The sequence below is a fragment of the Hyla sarda genome, chromosome 9 (assembly GCF_029499605.1).
Source record: "Hyla sarda isolate aHylSar1 chromosome 9, aHylSar1.hap1, whole genome shotgun sequence".
NCBI lineage: Eukaryota > Metazoa > Chordata > Amphibia > Anura > Hylidae > Hyla > Hyla sarda.
In genome coordinates this window covers 97581642-97608675 of record NC_079197.1, presented here as the reverse complement: position 1 = coordinate 97608675, position 27034 = coordinate 97581642, and the positions used below count along the sequence as shown (strand labels likewise).

The following is a 27034-nucleotide window of genomic DNA, read 5'->3' as shown; positions in this document are numbered from 1 at the left end:
GTTTGTTCTGTGAGTCATCTGATTTGTCTCTCCTTGTGACACATCTAAATTGTCTGTTTCCAACGCCTTTACTGGCAGACTTCTGTGAAAGTGGTTTCACCAACAGTATAGTTATTTTATTTTTTTTTAACACCAATGCAGTTTTTTGAGCTAGAGGTGGATCCAGCAGGAAGGAGAAGTAATAACCCTTCTTATATTTGGGTCAAAAAACAACATCAATAACTGTAGTCGTGATTGAACACAAAACAAAAGTAGAAAACAAAGCAATAAATCGATGTTTAAATATAAAGTTCTACAACTTTCTTCTATACTCTGCATTCAAAATATGAGAATGAGAACACTTTTGTTTACGATGAGAGCCAGCAAAGTCTTTCTTCAAGATGAGAAGTAGATACAAAAGTACACCAATGCATGTTGATCTATATTGCTGCCTGGGGTTCACACTTATACATTGTAACAAACCACCAGAGGGAGCTGTGTAGTTTCTGCTATATGTTTAGCTTACAGAGCATTGTCTAGACTGGAAACAATCATAATCACGTTTCAGTTTACTGCAGGACTAGATAGATATGCATAAGATTACCAATAATGTTCTCAACGACTAACAGCAAACATATATCTTGGAATTACAAAGTATATTAGAAAGGTGTAGAATTTTTCATTTCTACATTGAAGCTTCATAAAGATAAAACCGGGGACCCATTTAATAACTGATTTATTTCTGATAATAGAAAAGACAATAGGATGCGCTCCTATGTGTGATACCCGAGGATATTATGGTAACGCTAAGTGTGAAAATGCGCTTACCAAAAATAGTTGTACTCCATCCAAGTACAACCATGGAAGAACGTATGATGTAATTAGATCTCAGCATTGCCTGATGAAGCGGAACTTCCGCGAAATGCGTTGCATTGTGGAAATAAAGAAAAGTTGCATTTTATCCTGATCTCCAGCGCCTTTATGAACTCTGCTAAAATTGGAGGAATTTCTCATCTTATTTCTGATAATGTCTTAGACAGGTTCTTACTGCAGAATCTCCCATCAGAAAAATTTGGGCAAGAGTTCCTGAGAGCAGCTTGCAATGTCTGAATCGGAGACGACAATGTATTCTGCCGAAAGAATAAGCAGGATCATGGTTTTGTTTTCCGGTGGAAAACAAGAATTTTTGTTTTTAAATTAACTGGTGCCAGAAAGTTAAACAGATTTGTAAATGTCTGTTTTTCTACCCAAACACACTGTGATTTCTATCCCCTCTTTTTTTTGTTTGAACATGTTGTCTGCACTCTTCCCCACCCCCTCAGCCCAACCATATATTAGTAGTAGTTAGCTACACATGGGTCATTTCTTTCCTAGCAGCCTCCCAGTCTGACTGGGAGAGCATGGTAAGTGAGCCATTACACCTTGTTCACACTGGTGTGGTGCTGTGCGGTGTCCGTTGCTGCCGTGGCGCCGTGTCTGCGGGGGGGGGGTGCGGCCCATGGACTGGTTTGAGTGGCATTGGGGCCGCTCTGCCGGTGGGTCGTTCCCCCCTGTGGGCATTGGTGTCGCGGCGGTGGTGGTCGCCGCTCGGTGCTGCGCCATTTTATGCTAGGGACGTTAGGGACCCACTCTAAATAGGTGGCCTTGACGTGGCGAGTGGGCTTGTACTTTTTGATCAAAAATGTATACTAACAACCTGTTAGTTTTTGATATTATGCTGAGAAGCAATCAGATCATTATACAAGATTGTAGATGTGCACCATGTCTGTTTTCTACCCGAATTCAGATTTGTAAATGACTTCTATTTAAATATCTTAAACCTTCCAGTACTTATCAGCTGTTGTATACTACAGAGGAAGTTCTTTTCTTTTGGAATTTTTTTTTCTGCCTGACCACAATGCTCTCTGCTGACACCTCTGTCCATGTCAGGAACTGCTCAGAGCAGGATTGGTTTGCTATAGGGATTTGTTCCTTCTCTGGAAAGTTCCTGAGATGAATAGAGGTGTCAGCAGAGAGCACTGCGGTCAGACAGAAAATACATTCAAAAAGAAAAGAACTTCCTGTGGAGCATACAGCAGCTAAGTACTGGAAGGGTTAAAATTTTTAAATAGAAGTAATTTACAAATCTGCTTAAGTTTCTGGCACCAGATGAGTTAAAAAAATATATGTTTTTCCACCAGAGTACCCCTTTAAAGCCAATACTCTTACCTGACAATTTAGGCTGAGATACAGCCATTAGTAACCAGGGTGTATCTCATACATTCATGACATTTTCTAAAGTGCCCCCCTGTCATAATGTATGGGATACCTCCTGGGCACTAAAAGGGTTAAGGAGGTTATCCCTCTTTTTTTTTTTACTTATGTGAAAGTGACTTATATTTATTAGTTTGTGTCAGTGTTCTTGAAGAAAAGAGAATATGTGGTGTCAGAGCTTTTTGTGTGAGCTTTTTGTTATACTGTCAATACTGATTTTGTGTAGAGAGACAGCCAAATGCTCCCAGCAGAAATTATACAAACACTGAGCCTAACTTAAGGACCGATGCTTCTAAGTTTATTTATTTTTTTATCAAAATGTAAAAACAGAAATGACATTTGTTGATTGTAGACAATCACCATCCAGAATTGCATGTTATTGAAGAGGCACTTCCTTTATAATTTCACTTCATTTTCCGATGAGATTCCCCCTTATTTCACCGAACACTTATGCAGGACAAATGTACATTGTAGAGCAACAATAACAACAATAATAATAATGCCTCCCGCAATATTCATTTTATGGAGTAATCATTTGTGTACAATTCAAATAAATAGGAACTTAAAATGTATATTTTACAACATAAAAACATGCAACGTGTCTTATCATATCTTCCTATATAGCAATCCAGAGGCAAAAAAGCACTTTGTGTGCCGCTTCCACTACCAGTACATGTTAAGCCGTGCATTTGTCTTCTTCCTATGGCAGAAATCCTCTACCACTGCTGTCTGTGAAGAAATATAGGTTATATGAGTTCACGCTCTCTTAGGGGTCCAGTCAAATAGAAGGAGTAAGGAAGAAATGTCCATTTTTCGGCAAGACCTGGACCCAGATTAACTAAAACAGTAAAAAAATTTTAGACAGTGTAAACGTAGACTAAACAGTCTAAGAATGCATTTTTTTATGAAATGTGTTAAATAAATCTGCCATATTCTTAAACTGTCTAGTATAAGTTTAGACCAACAATTAATTGGCTTAAACTGTGCCACAATTTGAGTAAATTTTTAGAGCACAAAGTTGCATCAAAAGCCACAGCCTTTTTTCTAACACTACGGAAACTGAAAATTCGAGAATTTAAGCTCCATTGAGTTCAGTGGGATTCTGCCCACAATTCTGCAAAATGTAAAGACAGGTCTTTAAATTTTGCAAAATTAGGAATTTCGGCAACGGAAATTCTGCTGTGTAAATGGGACAGCGGAATCCCATTGAACTGAATGGGCAGTACATTTCAGCAGAACTTTCTGGCACAAATTGCATCACCATTCTGGCACATTTGCAGTAGTAAATGTCACGATGCCGGCTGGCAGGTAGTGGACCCTCTGTGCCAGAGAGGGATTGGCGTGGACCGTGCTAGTGGACCGGTTCTAAGCCACTACTGGTTTTCACCAGAGCCCGCCGCAAAGCGGGATGGTCTTGCTGCGGCGGTAGTGACCAGGTCGTATCCACTAGCAACGGCTCACCTCTCTGGCTGCTGAAGATAGGCGCGGTACAAGGGAGTAGGCAGAAGCAAGGTCGGACGTAGCAGAAGGTCGGGGCAGGCAGCAAGGATCGTAGTCAGGGGCAACGGCAGAAGGTCTGGAAACACTGGCAAGGGACACACAGGGAACGCTTTCACTGGCACTAAGGCAACAAGATCCGGCAAGGGAGTGCAAGGGAAGTGAGGTAATATAGGGAGTGCACAGGTGATAACTCTAATTGGAACCACTGCGCCAATCAGCGGCGCAGTGGCCCTTTAAATCGCAGAGACCCGGCGCGCGCGCGCCCTAGGGAGCGGGGCCGCGCGCGCCGGGACAGAACAGACGGGGAGCGAGTCAGGTAGGAGAGCCGGGGTGCGCATCGCGAGCGGGCGCTACCCGCATCGCGAATCGCATCCCGGCTAGCAGCAGGATCGCAGCGCCCCGGGTCAGAGGACGTGACCGGGGCGCTGCAGCGGAGGAGGTGAAGCGAGCGCTCCGGGGAGGAGCGGGAACCCGGAGCGCTCGGCGTAACAGTACCCCCCCCCTTGGGTCTCCCCCTCTTCTTGGAGCCTGAGAACCTGAGGAGCAGACTTTTGTCAAGGATGTTGTCCTCAGGTTCCCAGGATCTCTCTTCAGGACCACAACCCTCCCAGTCTACTAAAAAAAAATTTTTTCCTCTGACCTTTTTGGCAGCCAAAATCTCCTTGACCGAGAAGACGTCCGAGGAGCCGGAAACAGGAGTGGGAGGAACAGATTTGGGAGAAAAACGGTTGAGGATGAGTGGTTTGAGAAGAGAGACGTGAAAGGCATTAGGGATACGAAGAGAAGGAGGAAGAAGAAGTTTATAAGAGACAGGATTAATTTGACACAGAATTTTGAAAGGACCAAGATAGCGTGGTCCCAACTTGTAGCTAGGGACACGGAAGCGGACATATTTAGCGGAGAGCCATACCTTGTCTCCAGGGGAAAAAACGGGGGGAGCTCTTCTTTTCTTATCCGCGAACCTCTTCATGCGTGAAGAAGCCTGTAAGAGAGAATTTTGGGTCTCTCTCCATATAATGGAAAGGTCACGAGAAATTTCATCCACAGCGGGCAGACCAGAGGGCAAGGGGGTAGGGAGGGGGGGAAGAGGGTGACGGCCGTACACCACGAAAAATGGGGATTTGGAGGAAGATTCAGAGACCCTGAAGTTATACGAGAATTCGGCCCATGGAAGGAGATCTGCCCAGTCATCCTGGCGGGAGGAAACAAAATGTCGCAAATAATCACCCAGGATCTGGTTAATTCTTTCTACTTGTCCATTGGACTGGGGATGATATGCAGAGGAAAAATTTAATTTAATCTTGAGTTGTTTACAGAGAGCTCTCCAGAATTTAGACACGAATTGGACCCCTCTATCCGAGACAATCTGCGTAGGCAACCCGTGAAGACGAAAAATGTGTACAAAAAATTGTTTAGCCAACTGAGGCGCAGAAGGAAGACCAGGAAGAGGAATGAAATGTGCCATTTTGGAGAATCGATCAACGACCACCCAAATAACGGTGTTGCCACGGGAAGGGGGTAAATCAGTAATAAAATCCATACCAATCAGAGACCAAGGCTGTTCGGGGACAGGCAGAGGATGAAGAAAACCAGCGGGCTTCTGGCGAGGAGTCTTATCCCGGGCACAGATAGTGCAGGCTCGCACAAAGTCCCCAACATCCGTCTCCAGAGTTGGCCACCAATAGAAGCGGGAGATGAGTTGCACAGATTTCTTGATGCCCGCATGACCTGCGAGATGGGAGGAGTGACCCCATTTGAGGATTCCGAGGCGTTGGCGTGGAGAAACAAAGGTCTTTCCTGGAGGAGTCTGTCTGATGGAGGCAGGAGAAGTGGAGATCAGGCAGTCAGGTGGAATGATGTGTTGCGGAGGGAGATCAACTTCTGAGGCATCCGAGGAACGAGAGAGAGCATCGGCTCTAATGTTCTTATCGGCAGGACGAAAGTGAATCTCAAAATTAAATCGGGCAAAGAACAGAGACCACCGGGCCTGGCGAGGATTCAGCCGTTGGGCCGACTGGAGGTAGGAGAGGTTCTTGTGGTCGGTGTAGATAATAACAGGAAATCTTGATCCCTCCAGCAGATGCCTCCATTCCTCAAGTGCTAATTTAATGGCTAGAAGTTCTCGATCCCCGATGGAGTAGTTCCTCTCCGCTGGAGAGAAGGTCCTAGAGAAAAAACCACAAGTGACAGCATGCCCGGAAGGATTTTTTTGTAGAAGAACAGCTCCAGCTCCTACTGAGGAGGCATCAACCTCCAATAGGAAGGGTTTGGAAGGGTCAGGTCTGGAGAGCACGGGAGCCGAAGAAAAGGCAGACTTGAGTTGTTTAAAGGAGTCTTCTGCTTGAGGAGGCCAGGACTTGGGATCAGCATTTTTCTTGGTTAAAGCCACGATAGGAGCCACAATGGTAGAAAAATGTGGAATAAATTGCCTGTAATAATTGGCGAACCCCAAAAAGCGTTGGATAGCACGGAGTCCGGAGGGGCGTGGCCAATTTAAGACGGCAGAGAGTTTGTCTGGATCCATCTGTAGTCCCTGGCCAGAGACCAAATATCCTAGAAAAGGAAGAGATTGGCATTCAAACAGACATTTCTCAATTTTGGCATAGAGTTGGTTGTCACGAAGTCTCTGAAGAACCATACGGACATGCCGGCGGTGTTCCTCTAGATTGGCAGAAAAAATTAGGATATCGTCCAGATATACCACAACACAGGAGTATAATAGATCACGAAAAATTTCATTGACAAAGTCTTGGAAGACGGCAGGGGCATTGCACAGTCCAAAGGGCATGACCAGATACTCAAAGTGTCCATCTCTGGTGTTAAATGCCGTTTTCCACTCGTCCCCCTCTCTGATGCGGATGAGGTTATAGGCGCCTCTTAAGTCCAATTTAGTGAAGATGTGGGCACCTTGGAGGCGATCAAAGAGTTCAGAGATGAGGGGTAAGGGGTAGCGGTTCTTAACCGTGATTTTATTAAGACCGCGGTAGTCAATGCAAGGACGTAGGGAGCCATCTTTTTTGGAGACAAAGAAAAATCCGGCTCCGGCAGGAGAGGAGGATTTACGGATAAAGCCCCTTTTTAGATTCTCCTGGACGTATTCGGACATGGCAAGAGTCTCTGGGGCAGAGAGAGGATAAATTCTGCCCCGGGGTGGAGTAGTACCCGGGAGGAGGTCGATAGGGCAATCATAAGGCCTGTGAGGAGGTAGAGTCTCAGCTTGTTTTTTGCAGAAAACATCCGCGAAGTCCATATAGGCCTTGGGGAGACCGGTTACTGGAGGAACCACAGAGTTACGGCAAGGGTTACTGGGAAGCGGTTTTAGACAGTTCTTGGAACAAGAGGACCCCCAACTCTTGATCTCCCCAGTGGACCAATCCAGGGTTGGGGAATGAAGTTGAAGCCAGGGAAGTCCAAGGAGAATCTCCGAGGTGCAATTGGGGAGGACCAAAAGTTCAATCCTCTCATGATGAGATCCGATGCTCATAAGAAGGGGCTCCGTGCGGAAACGTATGGTACAGTCCAATCTTTCATTATTTACACAATTGATGTAGAGGGGTCTGGCGAGACTGGTCACTGGGATGTTGAACCTGTTGACGAGAGAGGCCAAAATAAAATTTCCTGCAGAACCAGAGTCCAAGAAGGCCACTGTAGAGAAGGAGAAGGCAGAAGCAGACATCCGCACAGGCACAGTAAGACGTGGAGAAGCAGAGTAGACATCAAGGACTGTCACACCTTTGTGCGGAGTCAGCGTACGTCTTTCCAGGCGGGGAGGACGGATAGGACAATCCCTCAGGAAGTGTTCGGTACTAGCACAGTACAGGCAGAGGTTCTCCATACGGCGTCGTGTCCTCTCTTGAGGTGTCAGGCGAGACCGGTCGACCTGCATAGCCTCCACGGCGGGAGGCACAGGAACAGATTGCAGGGGACCAGAGGAGAGAGGAGCCGAGGAGACGAAACGCCTCGTGCGAACAGAGTCCATATCTTGGCGGAGTTCCTGACGCCTTTCAGAAAAACGCATGTCAATGCGAGTGGCTAGGTGAATAAGTTCATGTAGATTAGCAGGAATTTCTCGTGCGGCCAGAACATCTTTAATGTTGCTGGATAGGCCTTTTTTGAAGGTCGCGCAGAGGGCCTCATTATTCCAGGACAATTCTGAAGCAAGTGTACGGAATTGTACGGCATACTCGCCAACGGAAGAATTACCCTGGACCAGGTTCAACAGGGCAGTCTCAGCAGAAGAGGCTCGGGCAGGTTCCTCAAAGACACTTCGGATTTCCGAGAAGAAGGAGTGTACTGAGGCAGTGACGGGGTCATTGCGGTCCCAGAGCGGTGTGGCCCATGACAGGGCTTTTCCGGACAGAAGACTGACTACGAAAGCCACCTTAGACCTTTCAGTGGGAAACAGGTCCGACATCATCTCCAGATGCAGGGAACATTGGGAAAGGAAGCCACGGCAAAACTTAGAGTCCCCATCAAACTTATCCGGCAAGGATAAGCGTATCCCAGGAGCGGCCACTCGCTGCGGAGGAGGTGCAGGAGCTGGCGGAGGAGATGACTGCTGAAGCTGTGGTAGCAACTGTTGTAGCATAACGGTCAGTTGAGACAGCTGTTGGCCTTGTTGCGCAATCTGTTGTGACTGCTGGGCGACCACCGTGGTGAGGTCAGCGACAACTGGCAGAGGAACTTCAGCGGGATCCATGGCCGGATCTACTGTCACGATGCCGGCTGGCAGGTAGTGGACCCTCTGTGCCAGAGAGGGATTGGCGTGGACCGTGCTAGTGGACCGGTTCTAAGCCACTACTGGTTTTCACCAGAGCCCGCCGCAAAGCGGGATGGTCTTGCTGCGGCGGTAGTGACCAGGTCGTATCCACTAGCAACGGCTCACCTCTCTGGCTGCTGAAGATAGGCGCGGTACAAGGGAGTAGGCAGAAGCAAGGTCGGACGTAGCAGAAGGTCGGGGCAGGCAGCAAGGATCGTAGTCAGGGGCAACGGCAGAAGGTCTGGAAACACTGGCAAGGGACACACAGGGAACGCTTTCACTGGCACTAAGGCAACAAGATCCGGCAAGGGAGTGCAAGGGAAGTGAGGTAATATAGGGAGTGCACAGGTGATAACTCTAATTGGAACCACTGCGCCAATCAGCGGCGCAGTGGCCCTTTAAATCGCAGAGACCCGGCGCGCGCGCGCCCTAGGGAGCGGGGCCGCGCGCGCCGGGACAGAACAGACGGGGAGCGAGTCAGGTAGGAGAGCCGGGGTGCGCATCGCGAGCGGGCGCTACCCGCATCGCGAATCGCATCCCGGCTAGCAGCAGGATCGCAGCGCCCCGGGTCAGAGGACGTGACCGGGGCGCTGCAGCGGAGGAGGTGAAGCGAGCGCTCCGGGGAGGAGCGGGAACCCGGAGCGCTCGGCGTAACAGTAAATATGCCACTGTAAATTACAGTTTTTTTTCCTGTTATGCATTTCTACATTTAATAAAACAAAAACGAATATGATGTTATCTGGTATTGCAGTTTGCAGGATTATCAAAAAAGTTACAAGGGCAAGCTTATAAGAGTGTATGCACAATATGTGGGTGACAGCTTGCACAGTTTTCTAGGTGTAATAAGTCTTCCTTTAAAGGGGTTATCCAGGAAAACACTTATTTTTATATATCAACTGGCTCCAGGAAGTTAAATAGATTTGTAAATTACTTCTATTAAAAAATCTTAATCCTTTCAGTACTTATGAGCTGATGAAGTTGAGTTGTTCTTTTCTGTCTAAGTGCTCTCTGATGACACGTGTCTCGGGAACCGCCCAGTTTAGAAGCAAATCCCCATAGCAAACCTCTTCTACTCTGTGCAGTTCCCGAGACAAGCAGAGAGCACTGTTGCACGACAGAAAACAACAACTAAACTTCAGCAGCTGATAATTATTGAAAGGATTAAGATTTTTTTAATAGAAGTAATTTACAAATCTGTTTAACTTTCTGGAGCCAGTTGATAGAAAATTATTATTATTTTTTTTTCTTGGAATACCCCTTTAAGAGGGCATTATCATGCTTAGGAGCAGTGGCCTGATGTACAGCTAAAGCTGGGATCACACCTGTGGTGTATTTTCCATTGTTCTACTCTATCATTGGCTCAGAACTATTAATAGAACAGTGCTAGTTGATCCCTTACATGCCAGACAAAAATGGTGCTCAACAGACCTCATTGACTTTAATGGGGTCCTTTTGGTTTACCAAATCTTTAAACCCAACATGATGCACTGAACATGTATCTGTCAATTTTAAGTGTGCACATAGTCTAATGATTCTTCTGTTGTGTTTTATAAGGCTGGAATTCCACTGAGGACTTTTTTGCAAAAACGCCGTAAAAAAAATCCAATTTTCCCGCGCCGTGTTTTTCTGTGAAAAAATGCTGCGTCCAGATGTAGTCAGTAGTAAACTGCAAAATGCCAGATCCACTTTTTCAGTTTGGCATTTTTTTTAATCCTTTTGGCGTTTTTCAGCAATTTTGGGCTCAGAGGCTAGTTTGGCGTTTTTTGCACAGAAATCGTGGCGTTTTCCCCCCAATAGAAGTCTACGGGAGAGCAAAAACACCAAGAAAAACTCCATGTTGGTTTAAACTTTGGCGTTTTTGCCAGCGTTTTTTATTCTTTTTTGGACTTAAGCGATCCAAAAAAGTGATGGAGATACCTTTTTTAATAAAAATTTTGTAGGGTACCATTAAAAAATTATAATCAAAAAGATACAGTAGTGATGGAAAAAATTGTATTTAACAAAATCTATCTTTTTTATAACAACATTTTTATTCATTTTTAAACAGGGATCAATTTATGTGGGCGGGCAGGGCAATAAAAATTTACCCAACAATAATCAAGATGTAGTGTGTGTTTTTCATTTTTTGCAACATGTTTTAGGTAGTACTACTACTCCCAGCATGGACCACACTGTTCCATGATGGGAGTAGCAGTACCTGTACTAATTGACAGATCGCCTGTTGCGATCCTCCTGTACATTATACATTATACAGGAGGATCACAACTGGTGTCAGAAGTGATATCCGCTGTGATCTTTCCTTAACTGAAAGTACTACTACTCCCAACATGGAGCACACTCTCCTCCATGCTGGGAGCTGTAGTACCTGCATTAATAGACAGATCGCAACAGGTGTCAGAAGTTACACTTGCTGCGATCTGTCTATTAATGCAGGTACTACAGCTCCCAGCATGGAGCAGGGTGTGCTCCATGTTCGGAGCTGTAGTACTTGCAGTTAAGGAAAGATAACAGCGGATGTCACTCCTGAAACCCGCTGAGATTGTCCTATCTATTGCAGAGATGCTGAGCAGCTTTCTCCTGCGCTCCGCATCTCTGCACTATACTCCGGCCAGTGATGTGAATAGAACATCACTCATTCATGTTTCCCTCTGAGAGCTGTGATTGGCTGCAACCAACTGGCCAATCCCCACTCTGTTCACATCACTGGCCAGAGTACAGAGCAGAGATGCGAGCGCTGTATAGAGCCCCTCCGCATCTCTGCTATATTATGGACGATCGCAGCGGGTGTCAGTAGTGACACCCAGGGCGATATGTCTATTAGTACAGGTAGAATATATGGGAAAAAAATATAGGAACAAAAGACAAGATGGTGCTATCTAAGTGCCGTAAATGATGGTTGAGATATAAAAGTAAGGGAAATGAATATCCCACTTGAATGTATGTGGAGATAGGATCTCTCGTTTGAACAATATGACAATCACATATATATTTTTCTATGTAAATAAACACCTATATCGATCATAGGAAAGCAGTATCGATAAACTGATAAGGTGAACGGTATCTCACTCACCTATTAGAGTTGTACTGCAGGCACAACACTGTTTTGCGCATAGAAAGAGTGTGGCAACTCTCCAATGATCCTCTGGCAGCCTGGCATCCGAACCCGAACAACAGTTGTGTCAGTTTAGTACAGGTACTACTACTCCCATCATGGAACAGTCTGTTCCATTCTGGGAGTAGTAGTACTACCTAAAAAATAAAAAGAGAAAAAAAGGTGAAACACACACACACACACTTAAATTAATTAAAATGTTGGTAAAAAAAAAAAACATTTTGTTAAATACATTTTTCTCCATCCCTACTGCAACCTTTTTTTTTGTACCCAACACATTTTGAAGAAAAAAAAAACGCCAAAGGAGCCAAAAAAGGCAAATTTCACACAAAGGTAAAAACACCAGAAAAAACACCAAAACGCAGGCAAAAACAGTGGCAGTTTTTTGGCATTTTTAAGCCTAAAAAAACGCAGTGCAAAAGCCTCAGTGGAATTCTAGCCTAAGGCTGATTCTGCTCATCTCAGAATACTTTCTATATGGCAGTGTGACACAAAGGACTATATATATGCAAAATAAACCATTTTCTATAGTTTTTTTTAAATCTTTCCCACAAGTTTATAGAGCTAGCTATCCATTGTATCTAGTTGTATTGATTTCCAATGAATTATCATGCTGCACAGTTACAATTCTGTTTAAAGGGAATCTGTCAACTGTATATCATGTCCAAAGCTGTAATCAAGGACAGATAGCTGAAACAAATGGAAGATAAAACAAATGATGCCTTTGTATTAGCTGATGGCTGTTTGCAAAGTTATAAAATCATGTTTTCCTTCCTAGCTGGGCTGAGCTGCAGCATGAATGCCTCCTCAAATATCTGCGAGGTGTGGCAAGCACATGAAGCTTCATCTACTATGGTTTCCCCCCTTTTTTCTCTTTTCATTATGAATTTTCATTAATTTTTTCCCTTATATTCATAAATGTGTTTATACATGTTGTGAAGCTTAGGTGGTTTTCACTTATTTAATCCTGAAAAGATGCAGAAAACAGGGTGAGCAATTTCATCAATCACTCGGAATGTGAAAGAATCTCTGGACAGTTCCTGATACGGGCATCAGGTGGACAAGACAAAAAAAAAATTCAAAAAGAAAAGAATGTCCTCTGTAGCATACAGCTGCTAAAAAGTACTGGAAGGGTAAAGATTTTTTTTTATAGAAGTCATTTACAAATTTGTTTAACTTTTTGGCAACAGTTGATTTAAAAAAAATATATAATGTTTTCCACCGGAGTACCCCTTTAAATTTACATAAAATTTCAATTGTACATGAGGCCTTTGGTGTAAATTGGTGTGATAGGCATTGTATCATGTAATTTCTGTATCCAGGAGCATTTTATTAAAGAATTTCAGAAAAGAGATACTGTTCAAAGTCTCATTCTTGTGTTATGTTTACCGATAGGGTTTTACTAATTGGAATAAACGGGACTTCAACCAGTTTATTAAAGCCAATGAGAAGTACGGCCGTGACGATATTGATAACATTGCTCGTGAAGTGGAAGGGAAGACACCAGAAGAGGTCATTGAATACTCAGGTTTGTTCTTCTCTATGCAACATTAGTCATGCAAGGGCTTATATTGTAACATACAAGTGTCTGGTATACAGCAGGTGTTATTGAGTCATTACAACCGATAGTCTAGTGCAGGGGTACTCAGCTATTTTTAGTGAGGGTCCGCTTATCCAGGTCTGCCACTGGTTAAGGTTCGAGCAAAGCACTGAGGCCTGATTCACACCTAGTGGCCTCAGTACCATGAAGGAAATAGGTAAAACGACTGAAGTCTGGAGGATGTACATGTACTGTTTCCTGTATTTTCTGAATACTGCCAGAGACTATAACCCTGAATAAAATACTGCCACACGCTATACCCCTGAATATATTACTGCCACACGCTGTACCCCTGAATAAAATACTGCCACACGCTGTGCCCCTGAATATAATACTGCCACATGCTTTGCCCTTGAATATAATCCTGCCACACACTGTACCCCTGAATATAATACTGCCACACACTGTATCCTCTGAATATAATACTGTCACACGCTGTGAACCTGAATATAATACTGCCGCACGCTGTACCCCTGAATATAATACTGCCGCACGCTGTACCCCTGAATACAATACTTCTGTACGCTGTACCCCTGAATATAATACTGCCACACGCTGTGCCCCTGAATATAATACTGCCACACGCAGTGCCCCTGAATATAATACTGCTGCATGCTGTACCCCTGAATACTAATACTGCTGCACGCTGTACCCCTGAATATAATACTGTCACACGCTGTGCCCCTGAATATAATACTGCCACACTCTGTGCCCCTGAATATAATACTGCCACACGCTGTGCCCCTGAATATAATACTGCCGCACGCTGTACCCCTGAATATAATACTGCCACACGCTCTGCCCCTGAAAATAATACTGCCACATGCTTTGCCCCTGAATATAATACTGCCACACGCTGTACCCCTGAATATAATACTGCCGCATGCTGTACCCCTGAATATAATACTGTCACATGCTGTACCCCTGAATATAATACTGCCACACGCTGTGCCCCTGAATATGATACTAACACACGCTGTGCCCCTGAATATAATACTTGCACATACTATACCCCTGAATATATTACTGAAGCACACTGTGCCCCCAAATTTATTACTTCAGCATGCTGTTCCCCCAAATATATTACTGCAGCATTCTGTGCCCCCAAATATATTACTGCAGAATGCTGTGCCCCCAAATATATTGCTGAAGCACACTGTGCCCCTGAATACATGACTGCAGCATGCTGTACCCCCGAATATATTACTGCAGCATGCTGTGCCCCCGAATATATTACTGCTGCATGCTGTACCCCTGAATATAATACTGCCACATGCTGTACCCCTGAATATATTACTGTCACACGCTGTACCCCCTGAATATAATACTGCCAAATACTATACCCCTGAATATATTACTAAAGCACGCTGTGCCCCTGAATACATTATCCCTGATATAGTACTGCCACACGCTATATCCCTGATATAGTACTTCCACAGACTATATCCCTGGTATAGTACTGCCACACGCTATATCCCTGATATAGTACTTCCACACACTAAATCCCTGGTATAGTACTGCCACACGCTATATCCCTGGTATTGTACTACCACACGCTATATCCCTGGTATAGTACTGCCACACGCTATATCCCTGGTATTGTACTACCACACGCTATATCCCTGGTATAGTACTGCCACACGCTATATCCCTGGTATTGTACTGCCACACGCTATATCCCTGGTATAGTACTGCCACACGCTATATCCCTGGTATAGTACTGCCACACGCTATATCCCTGATATAGTACTTCCACTCACTATATCCCTGGTATAGTACTGCCACACGCTATATCCCTGGTATAGTACTGCCACATGCTATATCCCTGGTATAGTACTGCCACACGCTATATCCCTGGTATAGTACTGCCACACACTATATCCCTGGTATAGTACTGCCACACGCTATATCCCTGGTATAGTACTGCCACACGCTATATCCCTGATATAGTACTTCCACTCACTATATCCCTGGTATAGTACTGCCACACGCTATATCCCTGGTATAGTACTGCCACATGCTATATCCCTGGTATAGTACTGCCACACGCTATATCCCTGGTATAGTACTGCCACACGCTATATCCCTGGTATAGTACTGCCACACGCTATATCCCTGGTATAGTACTGCCACACGCTATATCCCTGGTATAGTACTGCCACATGCTATATCCCTGGTATAGTACTGCCACATGCTATATCCCTGGTATAGTACTGCCACACACTATATTCCTTGTATAGTACTGCCCCATGCTATGTCCCTGGTATATTATTGCCACACAATATGCCCCCAAATATAATGTTAACAAACACTGTGCCATGCACCAACTAATTGTACCATAAAACCATAAATGATGCCACCGTGCCCCCCAGAATAAATGATCTCACCGTGCTCCCCCAGAATAAATGATTTTTCTGTATCTACATAATTTCTGTAGCCCCATAGAACCAGGCAAATAACAGCAAAACAGCAGTCAGTTACACAGAAGTATAGTTTAAACAGGGCTTTTTCTGTCAGTATTTTTTAGCACAAAATTTAGTCTTTACCTTAAGGCATAAAAAATGCTAAATAAATCCTTGTCAAAGAGCTTACTAACACAGTATTTCCTTAATATACAGATGACTTGCTACCAGTCACCTGACCAAAAACAATAGGCATCCAATGTTTTACTCAATAACAAATGAAGTGTCCTTTAGAAGCTGCAAACCACAGAATTTAGCCTCTTAGTAAATCAGCCTCAGCACCAGTGCTGATTTGGTGCCATATTGAAACTCTGGATTGGCCAGCAAGTGAATAAAAGGCTCCAGTACCAACCTGCCTGTCATTTCATAAAATCCAATTTAGCAGAAAAATAACTCTGACTGCCATTCTTGTCTCTGTCTCACAATGCACACATTCACATATTATGTTTGGTTTCAGCTGTTTTCTGGGAACGTTGCAATGAATTACAAGATATTGAAAAAATTATGGCTCAGATTGAAAGAGGCGAGGCACGCATTCAGAGGAGGATCAGTATCAAAAAAGCATTGGATGCAAAGGTAATCGTCACATATTTATTAGGTATCTAGAATATCAATAGAATGGCATTTGCTATGATGCAGCAAACTGAACACAATATACATGGAAACATTCACTATTTGATGGTCTGTTAAGTCAAGTTTAGTACGTCTGTATGTCTGCAGTGTGAGTGAATGAGTAAAAGTGACTGAATAAGTTATAGTTGGTGAACTTATTGTTCTGCTCTGTTCAGATTGCAAGGTACAAGGCTCCGTTCCATCAGCTGCGGATACAATATGGGACCAATAAAGGCAAAAACTACACAGAGGAAGAAGATCGATTCCTGATATGCATGCTGCATAAAATGGGCTTTGATAAGGAAAACGTGTATGAAGAGCTACGCCAGTGCGTTAGGAATGCCCCACAATTTCGATTTGATTGGTTCATCAAGTCACGGACGGCCATGGTATGTATAATAAACATAGGATGTTAGTGTATGCAGTGAGTGTACTGCGTGCATCTTATGGCTTCAGAGAAGGACAATTTGGTCTGTTGTGCAAGGACCCAACATTTACCCTAGAATTATATACAGTAGATATTAAGAAGTAATCAACTATACTAGGTCAAGGGAGTATTAAAGAGGACCTGTCAGCTCCCCTGACATGTCTATTTTAGTAACTCCTTGTACCATTCATGGTGGAGCATATCTTCTGCATGGTGCTGTTCCTCTGTTATTCCTCCTAGATATTTGGGAATAAATTGACACCTAGGTGTAACCAGCTTGGAGTGTGTCTATGTCTGTCACAATGCTTAAAATGTACCTATCATATCTCAGAAAAAGAAAAAAGTTATATGTTACTCAGTACCTCATCCTGATCATGTACATATAACTTTTATGTGTCTAGCTTCTGTATTTCTTTTAAAATCAGCTTATATCAAATCACACAGAATTTCCGTCTTCTCTCAGGCAGGGGGCGTGTCCCTCTCTTGCCCTCACTGTACATGACTAAACTTCCTCCCTCGCTGTGTGTCACTGAGCTGTCAGCCAATCACTGCACTCTGCTCTGTAACCCTTTCCTCTCTGGTTTTATGCTGCACATGTTACACAGAGAGGAAAAAGGATTACTGGAGTTTGCCTCCTGTTCTTCTTATACACTAAGTAGTAGAGCCCTGCGCAGGACTGTTTTTTCAATCCCGCTCCCGATGATGTTTTGTCCAATCCCGCCCGCTAACATGTGAATGTACAGACACTAGGGTGCAATGCTCTGCACATACTCCCCATGTATAACAATGTGTGCAGTACATGCACTGCTATACATGGGGGAATATGTGCAGAACATTGCACTTTAGTGTATATACAAATGTGAATAGCCGTGACTGTGCAGACTCAGAGGCCCTGGGTCACTGCACATACTCCCCATGTATAACAGTGTGTGCAGTACATGCACTGCTATACATGGGGGAGTATGTGCAGAACATTGCATCCTAGTGTATATACAAATGTGAATAGCAGTGACTGTGCAGACAGATGCCCTGGTTGGGAGGATCTCCGACGGATGCAGTCACTTACATACTCAGCCAGGGCCGCAGCACAGCACACTGTGTGTGTGAATTGTGAGTAACATTGGTGGCAGCTCTGACCTACCAGGCCGGCGGGAGAAGATAGAGTACAGAGTAGACAATCCTCTAGGGCAGGCTGAGCGTGCCACCAAATAGCGGTGGCAGAGAGAAGAGACTGGACTGGGAGGAGCACTGTGAGACAGTCACTGAGCCGGACTTATATTGAGGCTACAATGGTAATCTCATTATTACTGGTGTGACACACTGTAACAAACCTCCTCCTCATGTAATCTCATTACTACTGGTGTGACACACTGTAACAAACCTCCTCCTCATGTAATCTCCTTGCTAATGGGGTGACACACTGTAACAAACCTCCTCCTCATGTAATCTCCTTACTACTGGGGTGACACACTGTAACAAACCTCCTCCCCATGTAATCTCCTTACTAATGGGGTGACACACTGTAACAAACCTCCTCCTCATGTAATCTCATTACTACTGTGGTGACACACTGTAACAAACCTCCTCCCCATGTAATCTCCTTACTACTGGGGTGACAGACTGTAACAAACCTCCTCCCTTTGTAATCTCATTACTACTGGGGTGACACACTGTAACAAACCCCTTCCTTATGTAATCTCCTTACTAATGGGTGACACACTGTAACAAACCTCCTCCTCGTGTGATCTCATTACTAATGGGATCACCCACTGATAACACACAGTAATACCTCCTTTCTCATGCCATCTCCTTACTACTGGGCTGGCACACTGTAACAAACCTCCTCCTAATGACATCTTTTTTACTACTGAATTGCACATTGTAACAAATCCCCTCCTCTTGCCACCTCCTTACTACTGAGCTGACACACTGTAACAAACCCCCTCCCCATCTCCTTACTACTGGTGTACATGTTGCTGTATGAGGGTGAACATGCTGTCGCACTTCTGCTCCTTCTCTATGCAATGGACGGAGCTGTGCACTCGATCCTTCTCCTTGTCAATGCTACTGAGAGCTGGAGAGGTGTGAGGGGGCGTGGCCTCCTCTCAGCCAATCACAGTAGCTAACACACTGCCTGCTCGTCCCAGCTCTCTGTGTTCGGAGATTCTCACGCAAGGAGCGCACCCCCCTACCCCAACCCCACACTTCCTGTATTCTGACTGAGACGCTGATGTTGCTAACGTTGAAAAGACCATAGTAACAGGTGGGGGACATTTTATGAGGACCTCTAGTGGCCACTTTTATAGAACCAGTTTTCTAAGGGAAACTTTGGAAAAAATTACGAAATAGTATTAGAGATATACTTATTTTCTATGGCTCTATTGTTTTTAAAAATAGTTTTGGTGATAGTGGAAATTTAAGGCATCATATCCATGTGGCTTCACTTGATTATGTTTATGTGACCTGCTCACAAGATACAGCTGCAGTTGGGCTCCTGACAGGTACTTATTGTTCATACATAGCTTAAAGATGAAGAAGCTATTCAAAATAGGATAGGGGATAACAAGCTGATCGGTGGTGACCCCATAGAGAATGAACAAAGCGCTGGCCGCACATGAGTGCCATTTTTGTCACCTTTTAAGGATCGGTTGGGTCAGATCCCACCAACTAGTTATCACCTATTGCTGTGCACATCGTAGATTTCCATTACAGAAACTTTGCAGATTATACCTCATCTCCTGTACCATTCAACATTGCAGAAGTCCCTACAGGTCTGCACATGGCTCCAACAGCCTATAATCTGAGCACATCTCAAGAAAATGAACACATTTGATGGCAGGCCTGTTCTAGCACTCTGTGCATACTCACCCTACAGTGTGCGCATCTTGCTGGGTCCTCTAGCCCTGCATCTCTTTCCTATGAGTAGGGGATATAAATTCTTCACATGGGAATACCTCTTTAACAGATTTCCTCTCCTCTATAGTGTTTTGTGTATTTTCAGGTGTCCATGTGCCTCCAGCTAGTTGTCTCTGCTGCTTCTGTATTTGGTGTATATAAGCACTTTTTCAGTTTAAAGACATTTCTGTCTTGAAAATAAATATTTGCACTGTATAATTTTTTATCCTCTTTGCTGCCAGCTGGCTCCCCTATTCTCACAATAAGTGGTGGTCTCAAAGTTGTAACCCACAAATATCAGACATCTGGTACATCCATTAGGAAAATAGCCCTTTAAGAATTGAATTGGGAGCCCAATGGAGAGTGATCCCAAGTGGTCCAGATCATTTAGAAAAAGTCTTATTAGGGAGACAGAAGTACTTTAACCCCTTAAGGACTCAGCGTTTTTCAATTTTTTTGCATTTTAGTTTTTTCCTCCCTACCATTTAAAAATCAAAACCTTTTCAATCTTCCACCTAAAAAACCATTTGATGGCTTATTTTTTGCGCCAACAATTCTACTTTGTAATGACATCAGTCATTTTCCCCAAAAATCTATGGCCAAACCAAAAAATAAAATCATTGTGCGACAAAATTGAAAAAAACAAAATAAAACACCATTTTGTAAATTTTGGGGGCTTCCGTTTCTACGTAGTACATTTTTCGGTAAAAATGACACCTTATCTTTATTCTGTAGGTCCATCCGATTAAAATGATACCCTACTTATATAGGTTTGATTTTGTCATATTTCTGGAAAAAATCATAACTACATGCAGGAAAATTTATATATTTAAAAATGTCCTCTTCTGACGCTATAACTTTTAAAATTTTTCCGCAAATGGGGATGTATTAGGGCCCATTTTTGTGCCGTGATCTGAAGTTTTTATCTGTACCATTTTTGTTTAGAACAGACTTTTTGATCGCTTTTTGTTCATTTTTTTTAATGGTATAAAAAGTGACCAAAATATGCTATTTTGGACTTTGGAATTTTTATTATGTATATGCCATTGCGGTTTAATTAACTATATATTTTTATAGTTTGGACATTTAAGCACGCGGCGATACCACATGTTTATATTTATTTTTATTTATAGTTCTTTTTTCATTGGAAAAGGGGGGTGATTCAGACTTTTATTAGGGAAGGGGTTAAATCACATTTATTGAAACTTTATTTTCACTTTTTTTTTTTGCTGTCACACCCCCTCCCATAGACTTGCATTGAGTGGGCGTGACGGGACGTCACAAGCCTCCGCCGATGCACTAAACGAACGCCGGTTGCAGCAGGGAGATTACGGGGGTCCCGCCGATGGATAGGGGATAAGATGTCTAGGGACAGAGTACCCCTTTAAGTACACAGAGGCAAGGTAGGCCATGGTTACTCAATGTCAAGAAGATCGCAGCATCGCATTGCGACATTGCATCCAATGATTGTCGTGGTCGATGTGACTTGCAATATGATGTAACTGAGATAAGACAATGGCACAAAATTCAACTTATGAATTTGTGGTCGTAGATCATTTGCAACTGCGACATGCTTGTGACTTTTGTGCATTTTGGCTATTTTCTTTCCATCCAACTATTATAAAGTCACATAACATCAAGTCACATTAAAGACACTAAAATATTTTGATTGCATGACTTAGATTGAATTTGCCATTTACGCCTGGCCTTAGAGTTGTATTCTTATCCAAGAACGTCCAAGAATGTCTCCTTATGACCGCTGAGAAATCTGGTGTATGAGTAACAGACTGATATTACATTTCTGATTTAGTTTAAGGACATTTTGGATAAGCCTGTTTCTTATACAAATGCAGTAATAATCAAAAAATAAATGAGGAAATGTTTTTGCAGCACTGTATACACTCCCATCCAAAAGACAAGGACCTTTCCTCTAAAGATAGAGGACGGGTGGTGGAGTCTGCTGCCCATTATCTGCATTTAGCATTTTCATCTAATTGGGACCCTATTATACGAATGACATTTTAGAAATCTGAGCAAAAACTCATTTTCTGTGTTTTAGAGTAATGCATTACTTAGATGCTGAGTGTTTTTTTTTTACCCGAAATCAAATAGCAACAATGAAATTACAGACTGAAAATGCAGCTCTGATTTCATGACAAAGTTTCCCGGCTCTTTAGAGAGCCGAAAATGGAAAATGCTTCAGTTAAATGAATTAATCTTGTATGCTAATAATATTACATGCATATCATGTTCGCTCCTGTGTCTAAGAGCACATCTGCTTATGGTGTGGACCGTGGATAGTGTATGCGTCATAATACACTGTAGAAATGGAAAAGGAGGTTAGAGGTTGCAACAAAGAGCCAGATGCTCTGCAGTGCTGTTCACACTGAAATATCCTCCTATTGTTCAGTGCAAATAAAGCACCGCAGTTTACCAGAACCGTATATACTCGAGTATAAGCCGACCCGAATATAAGCCGAGGCCCCTAATTTCACCCCAAAAACCCAGTAAAAGTTATTGACTCGACTATAAGCCTAGGGTGGGAAATACATAATTCCCCCATGTCATCATCCCCCCATCATCATCCTGACCCTCCGTCATTAACATCCCCTTATCATCACCCTGTCATTACCACCCCCGTCATAATCACCCCGTCATCATCACCTCGTCATCATCACCCCATCATCATCACCCTGTCATCATCCCCCCGTCATCATCCAGACCCCATCATCATCACCCTCGTCATCATTCCCCCCCCCCCCCTTCATCATCACCGCCTGTCAATCCCTTCATCAGTGGTCTTCAATGTGCGGACCTCCAGATGTTGCAAAACTACAACTCCCAGCATGCCCGGACAGCCATCGGCTGTCCGGGCATGCTGGGAGTTGTAGTTTTGAAACATCTGGAGGTCCGCAGGTTGAAGACCACTTCTGCCTTCGTCATCATCCAGCCCCACCTTTTAGTTCTCTACTCACCTCCCCTCGGTGGGAAGGAAGGGTGAGCTGGTCCAGGCCATCTATGCTGCAGGGACCGTCTGGTGGGGAGGGTTAGTCGTTCTGGGCTGTCAATTTTCACCGGGAGGCCCTTTTCTCCGGGCCGGCCCCGGACTAGTGGCGTTGCCTTGACGACGACGCACAGGGATGTCTGTGCGCAGCAGACGTAGCTGCACATGAACGTCCCTGTGAGTCGTCGTCAAGGCAACGTCACTAGTCCGGGGCCCACCCGGAGCGGTGAAGAGGGCCTCCCGGTGAAAATGGACAGCCCAGAACGACTAACCCTCCCCACCGGACGGTCCCTGGCCCGGACCAGCTCACCCTTCCTTCCCACTGAGGGGAGGTGAGTAGAAAACTAAAAGGGGGGTCTAGATGATGATGATGGTCTTCAACCTGCGGACCTCCAGATGTTTCAAAACTACAACGCCGATGACTGTCCGGGCATGCTGGGAGTTGTAGTTTTGCAACATCTGGAGGTCCGCAGGTTGAAGACCATGAAGATGAAGGAATTGACAGGCGGGAGAGTTCACTCGAGTATAAGCCGAGGGGGGCGTTTTCAGCACGAAAAATCGTGCTGAAAAACTCGGCTTATATTCGAGTGTATATGGTAATTAAATGTCACCATGATAGACATACAGTATGTGGCATATGAAATCAGAGATGACTTAGAGACCCAGAAAGAGCATAGTGAGCGTGGTGTAATTCCATATCACTGTAGTGGATGCTGACTGCACATGTGGAGCCACTTCTTTGCTGGGGGGAAGAGCTTAGAACTTACTGTATGGACCATTGTGTTGATATGCCATGGACAGGCAAATCAGGTCAGGTAGTTCAGAACCCTAGGGTCTGAATTGCCCATGTGATGTTGTGGGCACCAGGAAGTCATTTTAGAGAGGTCAAATCACTACATTAGTTTGGAAAACTTGTGTTCTTGTTTAATTCCTCTTTAACAATTTTGATAAAGTCCCATTGATTTAAATAAAAAAATAAATAAAAAAAAAACACTTTGCATGTCAATTCTCAAGCATGTTATATAATTTCCCATTGAACGTAGCTTTCTTGCTGACGTGGACACAAAATATGTTTCCAAATCTACTTCAAAAACACTTGCAAAGCTTCTCTTGCACTGCATGTCCTGTCTGTCTGCTCCAAATGTACTACAGACTCAGAAACCTGGTTGGGGGAAGGTGTTATGGAGACATTACTAGTTAGCTTGCCTACTAGCATCTTATACATGCATCTGACTCATGATTACTTCTTAAGCATTTGAAAAGTTTTCAGACCCTTTCATGCTAAAATAAAAAATGTACAAATAAATAAATAATAATAAACTTTTTAGCCTTAATTCTATGAAATATGTGTGGAGGAAACCAGGCACAGCTCATTACTTTCCCAATACTGACCCTACAGTGAAGCATGATGGTTGCAGAATAATGCCGTGGGGGTGTTTTTCAGGAGCCGGGACAGGGAGACTGGTCAGAGTGAAGGAAAGCTTAAAGGGGTTTTCCACAATTTTTTTTTAATTTGACTATGCTACAGGGGCTGTAAAGTTAGTGTACTTCATAATATAGTGTCTGTACCTGTGTGTGACGATGGTCTCACAATTCTTCTGTGATTTTTTTTATTTATTTATTTATTTATTTTTAACAGCATGCAAAATTACTTAGGTTTCGGGTTTTCCGAGGCTACAGTGTGTTGAGAAATGACATCACCAGTCAGATGTGAAAGCAAGCCTGTTCTGCTTCATAGGGTGGAGCGACCTCTTGGTGGGAGAGAGATCATTTTGCAACAGCTGTAGGCGTCCTGGTTAGAAAACACTGGTCTTTTGAATGGAATGCAACTCCTTTGTGTTTCAATGGGTGGGGTGGCTGATGTGTGGGAGGGAGGAAAGTAAGCTGACACTTACAAACTATGGGATGTGTAGTTTAGAGAACAAAATCCTACAGGAAATAGCCTGTTCACAAAAAAATAACATCAGTGTTATGGTAATCTCACAACATAGCCATTTAGCTCCAAGACAAGCGCAGATCCTTCCTAAGCATGTCCATTACTGTCTGCCAGGTACCTACTAAAATCACTTAATGGTGGATAACCCCTTTAATATACCAAAGTAAAGACATTTTATTAATGAAAATCTAATCCAGACTGCTTTGGACCTCAGACTTGGCAGGAGGTTCACCTTCCAACAAGACAATGGCACTAAGCACAAGCCAAGACAACACAGAAGTGGCTTAGGGACAACATGATGTATGTCATGAGTGGCCCAGCAAGAGCCCTGACTTGAACATTGTTGAACATCTTAGGAGAGACCTAAAAAATTGGCTTCCACTGATGCAAACTTTGTGGCATTATACCCAAGAAGACTGGAGGCTGTAATCTCTGCCAAAGGGGATTCAACTAATGAGTAAAGGGTCTGAATAACTATGTCAATGAGAAGATCTATTTTTTTATTACTGTAAATAAACTAGCAAAGATTTTATAGCATTCTGTTTTCACTTTTTCATTATTATATATTGAGTTCAAAACAATGGGAAAAATTATGAGTGCAAAATGATGGGGATATTTTTATTTTAGTACAAGGCGGTGAAAAAGGTAAAAGAGCCTGAAATTTTTCTGAATGCATTGTGTTATTCCTTGTACCAGCCTAGGAATCTACACAAGTATTGTGCTGTACATTCTACCATTTCCACTCTACATTTATCCAGACTGCCACTAGAGGGTGCTGTGTACTAAAACATGACCCGCGTCCTCTCAGCTTATGAAAAACAGTCCTTTTTCTTTGTCTGTCGCCTGTGAATATACACAGTAAAAATTGTTGTTTCCCTCCCAAGCTAAGCAATGAAATAAAAAGTTGCATGTATGTGTTTATATCAATTTATATATCTTATACTCTTTAAAATATCTAGAACTAAATAGTGGGGGATTTATGCTTTTTATGCAATCTTTGTTCTGTATTCGGGGCTATAGTCCAACTGACTTGGATACACCTATAATATCGGGAGGATTTATTTGCCTTGTCATTGTGATAGAGGGTGAATATTATGACTGCAGAATCTTTGTGCCTTGTTTAGTGAAAAAAAATGGACTTGGTAAATAAAATGTAGTCGGACGAGCCTTCAAATATAGTAATAATTTCATGACAATCCATCTAAGGCAGTGTTTTCCCACCAGGGTGCCTCCAGTTATAGTAAAACTACAACTCCTAGCATGCCCGGACAGCCTTCGGCTGTCCGGGCATGCTGGGAGTTGTAGTTTTTCATCAACTGAAGGCACCCTGGTTAACTTGACTACAATATTATAAGTAGATTGTTAGCAGGAATAGATATAACTTAAATCAATGGCCTCCATAAAATGTTCTTTATCTAACCGCAGGGTGACTATATTTGTACTGCATTTCTGCTTTACTTTATTTCCGGAAGACACTTGAAATACATCTGTTTTTCCACATCTCCAAAGTCAATAACAAGGATTTTTATATTTTTTGTATGACATCAAATACAATTTGCAGTAGTCCTGAATGTTGTCCAGCATTGTGAATCACTTTGTAATTTAAATTCCCATATATCTCTCATGTTACCATGGCGACATTTGAGGACAATTGTGCAGTGTGCTACTATACATCACACGTGTTATATGGTATATATGTATATCAAAATAAAGTTATTGCACTAACCTATATACATGCTTACATGGTCATGGATTTAGACACAGGGACTAGATGGAGCTGCATTCGGGGAACACATTGCAGAATAGATATTTTTTTTTTATAAGAAAATAACTCAAAAGCATTGTAGTCTCCATCCAACTCGATTTTCCTCCCTAGATTTACCATAGGGATACAGCAGTGTTGATTTTGTCAGCTAACCCATTGAGTTCTGTATTTATTGTCGACATTGTGTTAAAGGGGTTATCCTCCATAAGGTCATTTTAGTACGTACCTGCCAGACGGTAATGGAAATGCTTAGGAAGGAGCTGTGCTTGTCTTGGCTATGTTGTGAGATTACCATAACGCTGTGGCTAGCTTTTTGTGAGCTGGTATTTCCTGTTTGAGTTTCCTTCTTTGCCTACAAATCCCATAATTACATTTCCTCCCTCCCACACATCAGCCACCCCACCCATTGAAACATAAATACGCCACATCTATTCAAAAGACCTGTGGTTTTCAATCAGGGTGCCTACAGTTGTTGCATTGGTTGCAGATTGATCCCTCTCCCACCAAGCGATCGCTCCACTCGTTGAAGCAGACAGGCTCCCTGTCATCAGCTGACTAGTGATGTCAGGTCTCGGCCGCATTGCAACCTGGGAATAATCTGAGACAACCGTCATTTTGTATGCTGGTAAAAATAAATATTGGGGTGAAAATCACATAAGAATTTAAGAAAACCGTCACACACAGGTTCAGGCACTATATTATGAACTACAGTAACTTTACAGCCCCTGTA

At 43.4% G+C, this 27034-nt stretch overlaps 1 protein-coding gene across 1 annotated transcript in view; it reads left to right on the top strand.

Moving 5' to 3' along the window:
* SMARCA1 (SWI/SNF related, matrix associated, actin dependent regulator of chromatin, subfamily a, member 1) overlaps nucleotides 1-27034 on the top strand; it is a 163888-nt gene that overhangs the window by 127033 nt on the left and 9821 nt on the right. The window contains exons 20-22 of the mRNA XM_056539097.1: nucleotides 12999-13131; nucleotides 16123-16241; nucleotides 16454-16666. Coding sequence (XP_056395072.1) covers nucleotides 12999-13131; nucleotides 16123-16241; nucleotides 16454-16666 — 465 coding nt within the window. The remainder of the gene's footprint in view (nucleotides 1-12998; nucleotides 13132-16122; nucleotides 16242-16453; nucleotides 16667-27034) is intronic.